An 8,020-nucleotide genomic window follows, 5' to 3' on the forward strand; every position below is an offset into this window, starting at 1 on the left:
ATTTGGGGGGGGGGGGGGGTAGATGCCGGAGAAGGATTTGGTGGTACTTATAAGGTTACATACGAAGGAAAGAGGGAAATGGGAGTCAGGGTGTTGTTTGTTTGGTTGTCGGTGAATGGGTGGTGGGTGTGATATTGGGTATAATATATTTTTTTGCTTTTCGGGAATTGGGCATGGAAAGATGGGAATCCGAACGACCGTGGCGCAGCACGTCTTTGGCGATTATACGCGTCGACGAGAAGACATACGACCGTTCATCCCTACCTAGCTACAATCCCCGGTAATGGCGCACGCGACGGTAAACGGCTTATCGTTATCGTTAAGCGAGCGGCACAGCTTCCGGTCGTCTCCTACTTCCTGTCGTCCTGGTCGCAGTCGCGGCTGATGTGGCCGGGCTTGCCGCAGACGTAGCAGGTCTTGCCGACGGCCTCAGGACAGTTGCGTGCGATGTGGCCAGCCTTGTTGCAAGTGTAGCAGCTCTGCGATGAGAAGCGCCCAGTGTCGTTGCCCTCCGGGCAGCTGCGCGCGATATGACCCGTCTTGTTACAGTTGTAACAACTCAGCTCGGGCCCCTAGGTGGAAAGGTGGTGCAAGCCACTTGGTTAATCAGCCAGCAACGATAAGTGAAGGGGATGAAGCATCCTTGACGTGTTGTGGATGCACCGCGTGGACTGGCAGTGAGGATAGGATGTGGTGATGGAGCACTCATCGATGAGGATATTTTGTGGTTTTTATGACTGAGGTGTAGCTGTTAGGAGGTATGATGTGGTTTGCATCAGTGAGCTTACCTGCTGGCAGTCTTTTGCAATGTGACCCACGCCGTTGCAACGATAGCAGAGGTCCTGGTCCTCCTTGCACTCACGTGCGAAGTGTCCATATTGGTTGCACTTGAAGCACTTCTCGCGACCGCGTCCAAAGCCACCGTCACGATCACGTCCACGGTCTCCTCGTCCGCCGCCAGCACCACCCTGAGGACACTCCCTTGCGAAGTGACCCATCCGGTTACATTTATAGCACACGCTCGAACTCATTTTCTATCGACCTGTAATCACAATTTGTTGAGTTTATTCGATTGCTACATTGGGATTATTATATTTTAATTGTCCTTGATTGTTCAAAGGACGTGTATTTGGAGACAAGGATCATTATCGTGGATTCATATACAAGTGCAAAATTTTGGACTTTTTTCTCAACTAATTTAAAGAAACAAAGACACAGCAAAGGATAACAGAGCAAAACGAATATATAAGAGCAAGACGGTGCTAAAAAATACTGCAAGGAGAAAGCTGGAGAAATTCCTGTGACAGCTCAGCCTTGTGACTAATATAGAAATAGAAAGGTGGGCTTTGCCATTACTGGGATAAGAAGAGAAGTGTAACAGCAGCATCTAGACTCATTTTTGCGAGCCACATAAATTCACATCTTAACCATCGTCCCAACAGAAGACACAATGATATCTTCGCATCACTCACAAACAAGTATCCCAACATGTTTCCAATAAACTCAAGCCATCAAATCATTATTAAGAATATTTGTATTTCTTATACCCTCTTGACGTTACCAGATAATCCAAGAGTTGCACACCCGATAAGAGCACCAGTCATGAGAATTTGTGTAATTATAACGTCACTATCTTTAAACAACACATTCACACTTCTTGACCAAGTCAGAAATTCCAAAGCAACAACTACACAACTCCTTTTTCTCCCTTCCTCAGCATTTATAATAAAATTTGCATCGTCACCGTCCACACAAATATTCATCTGCGATCAACAAAATACTTCAGTACCATCCGCCGTCAACTTAGCCGACCGGCGGACTGACAAAAATGGATGCACATCACAAATTTTTCCTTCGTTTCACGTTGGCCATTTATCAAAGGTAAAGGACCGACGCATTTCGCTATATAATCGTACAATACAGGAAGCTTCGCACCACGGACGAAAACAGGAAAATAGAGCTGAAGTACCAGTAAACGAGGTAGTAGAATGGTGGAAGATAAGCTATACGTAAAAGAGCAAATGCATATAGCCACAGAATAGTACATACGTAAAGCGTAGCCGATAATGAAGGAGCAACTGAGAGAATGAGAGAGATGGAGAGATAGAGAAAGGGAGGGAGAATCAAGGAAGGAGGGGTCAGTGATTTACTATTGAAAAAGGGGGAAAAATAAGTAAATATATATATACGTATGTATATATATATGTATATAGGCATATATATACGTATCCATAATACTGGAAATCTTGGTAAAACTAGAGAAGCCCTGCCTGATTAACTAGCAACTCACAGGTCACATAAGGGCAGAGTGAACGAGGAATAAAAATGGCATCGGTCCACGTTCTCACAGCAGGGATATATGGAGGATAGCATGCGTTTCGCAAAGCGTCCCATCAGTGCAACAAACCATTGAGGACAATCGAAGCAGAATGAGGAACGAGTAGACTAAATGTAGTAAAGGGAAGAAGAGTAGTACTACGGATATACGAAAATAAAAGAAGTCTCACAAATTGACGATGTCGAAAATAATGTATAAACTGAGGTCAAAGACAATGAATCGAAGATGGATATAATATCAAAAGGTAGAAGCAACGTGGCTGAGGCCCCCACTTTGCGTTAGCACGCACGTACGCCACGGCGCGAAGATGGCATCCGAGAATGACGCCGTAGACGGCGTTTTTTTTCTGCGAAAAAGCCGCGACGCCTCGCACCGATCACAGGGACGCCCGAGTCCCAGTCGATGATCCCGGGTTATTCCTATCACCTGAATCGTGATTCTTACGCGGTATATCCTTGTACAATAGGGCAAAACCAGCTACAGAATACTCTGACCACGTGTGGAACCGTACAGCGGTCCGCGGTGAGTCGCCTTACCGTAGTGCCCCACAATGATTTTAACTGATTTTACAGTTTATTTCACTCACCTTCGTTACACCTTGCGTTTTCGTATGGATATGCTCCTCACGTTGTTCTCTGGTGAACTCTTGACACGATGGGCTCGCGGGAAACAGTGTTTTTCCTTGGAAAACTCGAGCCGATGCTTGACCGGACGGCTGCGGCGACCATTGACTATGGGAGCGAAGACCGGCCAATCGTCGCTGTGCTACCCGCCAAACTCACGCTGCAACAATGAACGCCACCTCCCCCACGAACTGCACGGCCAATTCAGACACTAAATGTGATAGTTTTAGCAGGAAGAAACTGATTATTTGGGCAAACAAATATTCGATTATTAGTAATATATTATAAGGTTATTATTTTAATTATCTATGGGTTTTATTGTACGAGAAATGCCGTTGGATGTACTGAGAAAATCATTGCTCTGATGACCGGTCTTTGCTAGGATTGGTCGGATACTGGCGTGGTTGCGTTTATCAAATTTCTCAGCCAATCGGAGAATGAGTTCGATGCAGAATGAAGTTGCCGGGAATGCCGTAAGGGCAAGTATGTATTTCATCGTTACAAACGACAATGGTGAACAATGCGTCACGGATGTTGACAAAATCGATGAGGTTTTCAGTTGGAATAATTCTCTTACAATAATTCTTTTCTGGCTTGGATGCTGTTACTAATGTTTTCATGTACTCTTATCCCTTGCTCTTCTTTATATTGTATCTGCGAGGGTCGATCTTGTCGGCTTTCTTTTTTTTTTTTTAGTAAATTGCAATGGCGTCGGTCTGACTTCCGTCGCTTATTATGAATACGTTGCAGAATGCTGGAGTCGTTCTATATTCCATCGATCGCTAACGTCTTTTTTAGCTATCCGATGCCGGGCTTACTCATGAATTCGCTTGCTACGGTTTACCGTCACAAAATACTGTCATTTTCACTACTCGTTTTAAATAAGGAATTCATTCTTTCTTCTATTTGTTGTTCACCCTACTCTGATTTACTATAATCCTAAGGAAATAATCGTGATGGAAAGCACGTGTAATAAGCGGGAACACGAGGAAAACGACGCGGAGGATGGATGGGTCGGGCCACTGCCCTCAGAGGCAGCTCCTCAAAAAAAGCAAAAAGGTTTATTCGAGTAACCTACACATGATTCAGGATAATTAATTGATTTTATAATAATGGGATCATAATAAATGCAAATGTTTTGGTATACATTGTACTTGCTTGTTTCATATTTTTTTCAGTATACATTGATGTTAGAATGTATAATCAAATAAATAAAAGTATTGGCACTGTTGAATTGATTTCATTACTAAGAATTTTCTGGTTTTATTGATTACTTATTATAAATTATATTTATTTGTTTGTTTCTTATGGGAATCTTTATTTTGTAGTTTTGGAGTACGAGCAAGTGTACTTGGATAATTTGCCATGCTGTGAATGCTATGAAAAATCATACATGCACAGAGATGTCATCACACAAGTTTTAGTAACAAAGTAAGTATTTTATAGAAATATTTTTGGCTGATATATATTTGTAAATTTATTACTTTCTCTGCAGAACAAATTTCATCATTACCGGAAGCTGTGATGGACATGTGAAGTTTTGGAAGAAGCAAGAAGAACTCATTGAATTTGTGAAGCATTTTCGAGCACATTTAATGGCCATACGTGCTATGAGTGCAAGCTGTAATGGGGCTTATGCATGTACAGTCAGTTTAGACAAGAGTATTAAAGTTTTTGACGTTGTTAATTTTGGTAAATATCTACTATCTAATTGACCTAATTGTTTCAAAATTATTTATTTATTGCCATCTATATTGCTACTCCCATTTGTTTTAATTAGATATGATTAATATGATGAAACTCGATTATGTCCCATTGTGTGCTGAATGGGTATTTTCACCTGGGGATGCAATATCTGCTTTGGCAGTCTCCGATGAAGATACAAATAAGATATACATTTACGATGGCCAAGGAACAGCTATACCACTACATGTTTTTGAGAAACTTCATACAAATCCAGTTATAGTTATGAGAGTAAGATACCTTCATTGTAATTGACAAGTAATTTGATTACCTTCTTTATAACATATTTCTTTACTCTGCAGTACAATCCTACATACGAGACTTGTATATCCGTCGACAAGGCAGGAATTCTGGAATACTGGACTGGTCCAAAAACAGAATATAAATTCCCAAAATGTGTATCATTTGAGTCGAAATTAGATACGGATCTGTTTGAATTTGCAAAGAACAGAACATATCCCTGTGGTCTGGCAGTGTCACCAGATGGAAAGAGATTTGCATCTCTTAGCGGAGATAGAAAAGTGAGGGTCTTCAATTTCCTCACTGGAAAGCTTTATAGAGTGTTCGATGAGACACTCCAAAGATTCACAGAACTCCAGCAAACAACTCAACAACTCCCGAACATGGAGTTTGGTCGAAGGTATTCTGATACTTGGTATTACATAAATGTGTTATCCTAAACAATCCGATATAAATTTTCTATAATTTAACAGAATGGCAGTAGAGAGGGAGTTGGATAAAACAGAAACAAACCTCGGAAACATCATATTCGATGAATCCGGCTATATGATCCTTTACAGTACAATGTTAGGAGTGAAGCTTGTGAATCTCTACACGAACCGCTGTATAAGAATAATGGGAAAACCAGAAAATATCCGGCCGATGCAACTAGCTCTATTTCAGGTACTAATCACCATCCAACATCCTTTATCTGTGTCCAGACTAAGTCATGAAAAAAATGAATTCTTAATATTAGGGCAAAGCAAGAAAAACAACAGCTGCAGTAACAGTAGAAATGGAAGCTTCGGAAAACCCAACAATGGAAATGAATCGACCAGACCCGACACTCTTCTGTACAGCCCACAAGAAAAACCGTTTCTACATGTTCACCAGACGCGAACCTGAGGACACCAAGAGTCAGGAGTGTGACAGAGACGTCTTCAACGAGAAGCCATCTAAGGAAGACATCATATCTTCCACGGAGGCTACGAACATGCAGAAGATTTACGACACTGCGGTCATTCACACGGCTCTCGGCGACATCCACGTCAATCTTTTTGGCAAGGACGTTCCTAAAACCGTTGAGAACTTTTGCGTTCACTCTAAAAATGGCTACTATAATGGACATATATTTCACCGTGTTATCAAAGGCTTCATGATACAAACTGGGGACCCTACCGGAACTGGCACCGGCGGTGAAAGTATATGGGGTGGTGAATTCGAGGATGAATTCAGGTCAAATTTAAAACATGATCGACCTTACACACTAAGTATGGCGAACGCTGGTCCTAACACCAATGGCAGCCAGTTCTTCATTACCTTAACACCTACGGTAGGTATGACACTTTGAATTTGGTGAAGGTCTGCAACGGGATGTTAAAGATGCATTTATTTTCAGCCCTGGTTGGACAACAAGCACACAGTGTTTGGCAGGGTGGTCAGAGGAATGGAGGTCGTCCAGAATATCAGTCAGGTCAAGACAAATCCTAAAACCGACAAACCCTACGATGACATAAGGATAGTTAGCATTACTGTAAAGTAGAAACGTAATTGAATAAATACTTAAATTTTTATTTTAAAAAAACTGTCTTTTATTTCTCTTTGTTCTCAAAGGCGATTGTCGTTTTTTTTTTTTTCGGACAAAATTCACACGCTGTGACATGGAAACCTGAATGGCCTTGTGACGTGACGATGAAAAAAGAAATTCAAAATTATTAGTATCAGTTAGACACTTCAAAGGAAAGACAATTTCAAGAAGCACCATGTGTAGTAATAGATCAAGATGTGGAGGACAAGATTGCTGGAACAAAATGGAGGAATTGAAATATTTAATATGCTCTATCGATTGCTGGTACAGATTTTTTTCTTTCAAATAAAAGACATTCTTAACTCTTTCATCCGTGCAGCAAGTGTCCAAAGGTTCCACCACCGCCATCATGCTGTATAATGTTACCACCAAGAATCCAGGAAGTCCCTTGTATTCTGCCACCGCGTCGACCAGTCTGCTGTCCTCCACCACCTTGTGCACCTCCAATAGTTGCTGGACCATGTTGTCCTTGTCCTCTACCAGCACCGCCACCACCAAAATGCCCACCACCACCACGACCACCTCCTCCATGTTGTCCACCACGCTATCCACTTCCGTGTTATCCAAGTAAAATTTCGACCCAGCATGGGACACAATCCTATTTGAAAACTTTACTGATTATAGTGCAACATAAATACTTCTTCGTTTGACATTCACAATCTAATATTGCTTCAGGTTCATATTGTTAGATATCCACCATCTCCACCAAAAGATAATTGGAATCATCTTCCTACAACAAAAGCTGCATGAGAGCATTGTGAATTAACTGATTCACCGAATAAAATTTTACGTGATAACCGCCAAAGATCCAATGGGAATTCTCAGATTTCCATTAAATTGAAAGAACGAATGTATGAAAATGGGGATGAAAGCTGTGTCTCAGGTAAGCCTAATCCTCCCTGTCTAAAAATAGAATTCGCTTAGAAAATCACCGTATAATAATCCAAGCTTATCTCGCATATAAAAGTATACCTTTATAAATTACTTCCAAGGAATTCTTAAACTTCACAATCAATGAAACCGACCGCTGAACAATAGCTGACATTTTTTTTCCTTCATTCAGCCCCAAACTCATCCAAACAAATGCAATAATTAAAGAAGAAACACTAACAAGATTTGGCTCAATGGACAAATGTTATTACACTTTATTAAATAAGAGTTCTACACAATTTGTAAAGTCCGAGTTCACCAAAATCAAATAAACTTTAATGGGGGCTCAAGTATCGCACATGCGACTGATCAAAATACTTATTACTTAGCTAAGTTTAAATTTATGTAGGCGAATCCGAGCCTAAGCAAAGAAAAGAAAATTTATAAAAGCAGAATGCCATACGGGTCTATCCAGAAGACTCTCATTAGGACTCAGGAGGCTTACGAAAGCCAAGCTCGGCGAGTCAGGATTGCAGATATCCCAAGGGAGGTCAAGTAGTCCGGGAGAAGAAAAGCCTCTCTAGAAACGACGACGACGACGTGCCTCGTACAATAAGAGAAGGAGATCACGCCCCAGGG

The 8,020-nt window shown here is 41.3% G+C and overlaps 3 protein-coding genes across 8 annotated transcripts; 2 read left to right on the forward strand and 1 right to left on the reverse strand.

Moving 5' to 3' along the window:
• Positions 1-257: 257 nt before the first annotated feature.
• On the reverse strand, positions 258-3,123 carry LOC107268922 (CCHC-type zinc finger protein CG3800). Of its 3 annotated transcripts, none has more exons than XM_015742185.2 (3): positions 2,925-3,123; positions 789-1,042; positions 258-572 (listed from the first exon to the last, which is right to left on the reverse strand). In XM_015742185.2, exons 2-3 carry the CDS (start codon positions 1,029-1,031, stop codon positions 351-353), a joined length of 465 nt encoding a protein of 154 aa, XP_015597671.1. In that variant the 5' UTR covers positions 1,032-1,042; positions 2,925-3,123; the 3' UTR covers positions 258-350. The 3 variants fall into 3 exon arrangements, with proteins under 3 accessions (XP_015597671.1, XP_015597673.1, XP_015597672.1); XM_015742187.2 differs by lacking the exon at positions 2,925-3,123 and adding an exon at positions 2,508-2,638; XM_015742186.2 differs by lacking the exon at positions 2,925-3,123 and adding an exon at positions 1,548-1,816.
• A 370-nt stretch (positions 3,124-3,493) lies between these two features.
• LOC107268923 (peptidylprolyl isomerase domain and WD repeat-containing protein 1) lies at positions 3,494-6,741 on the forward strand. 3 transcript variants are annotated; one of them, XM_015742190.2, is made up of 10 exons: positions 3,674-4,020; positions 4,290-4,392; positions 4,457-4,653; positions 4,742-4,935; positions 5,007-5,344; positions 5,418-5,607; positions 5,681-5,984; positions 6,075-6,256; positions 6,323-6,470; positions 6,626-6,741. In XM_015742190.2, exons 1-9 carry the CDS (start codon positions 3,918-3,920, stop codon positions 6,464-6,466), a joined length of 1,755 nt encoding a protein of 584 aa, XP_015597676.1. In that variant the 5' UTR covers positions 3,674-3,917; the 3' UTR covers positions 6,467-6,470; positions 6,626-6,741. The 3 variants fall into 3 exon arrangements, with proteins under 3 accessions (XP_024941935.1, XP_015597676.1, XP_015597675.1); XM_025086167.1 differs by lacking the exon at positions 3,674-4,020 and adding an exon at positions 3,494-3,512 and having other exon boundaries at positions 5,681-6,256; XM_015742189.2 differs by having other exon boundaries at positions 3,675-4,020; positions 5,681-6,256.
• LOC112494524 (small proline-rich protein 2H-like) lies at positions 6,509-7,843 on the forward strand. 2 transcript variants are annotated; one of them, XM_025086193.1, is made up of 4 exons: positions 6,509-6,771; positions 6,831-7,078; positions 7,187-7,394; positions 7,575-7,843. In XM_025086193.1, the coding sequence occupies exons 1-3, from the start codon at positions 6,707-6,709 to the stop codon at positions 7,198-7,200; spliced, it is 327 nt and encodes a 108-aa protein (XP_024941961.1). In that variant the 5' UTR covers positions 6,509-6,706; the 3' UTR covers positions 7,201-7,394; positions 7,575-7,843. The 2 variants fall into 2 exon arrangements, with proteins under 2 accessions (XP_024941961.1, XP_024941960.1); XM_025086192.1 differs by having other exon boundaries at positions 6,641-6,775.
• The last annotated feature ends 177 nt before the right edge of the window (positions 7,844-8,020 follow it).

The sequence above is a fragment of the Cephus cinctus genome, unplaced genomic scaffold (assembly GCF_000341935.2).
Source record: "Cephus cinctus unplaced genomic scaffold, Ccin1 Ccin1_scaffold0596, whole genome shotgun sequence".
In the NCBI taxonomy this organism is placed as follows: domain Eukaryota; kingdom Metazoa; phylum Arthropoda; class Insecta; order Hymenoptera; family Cephidae; genus Cephus; species Cephus cinctus.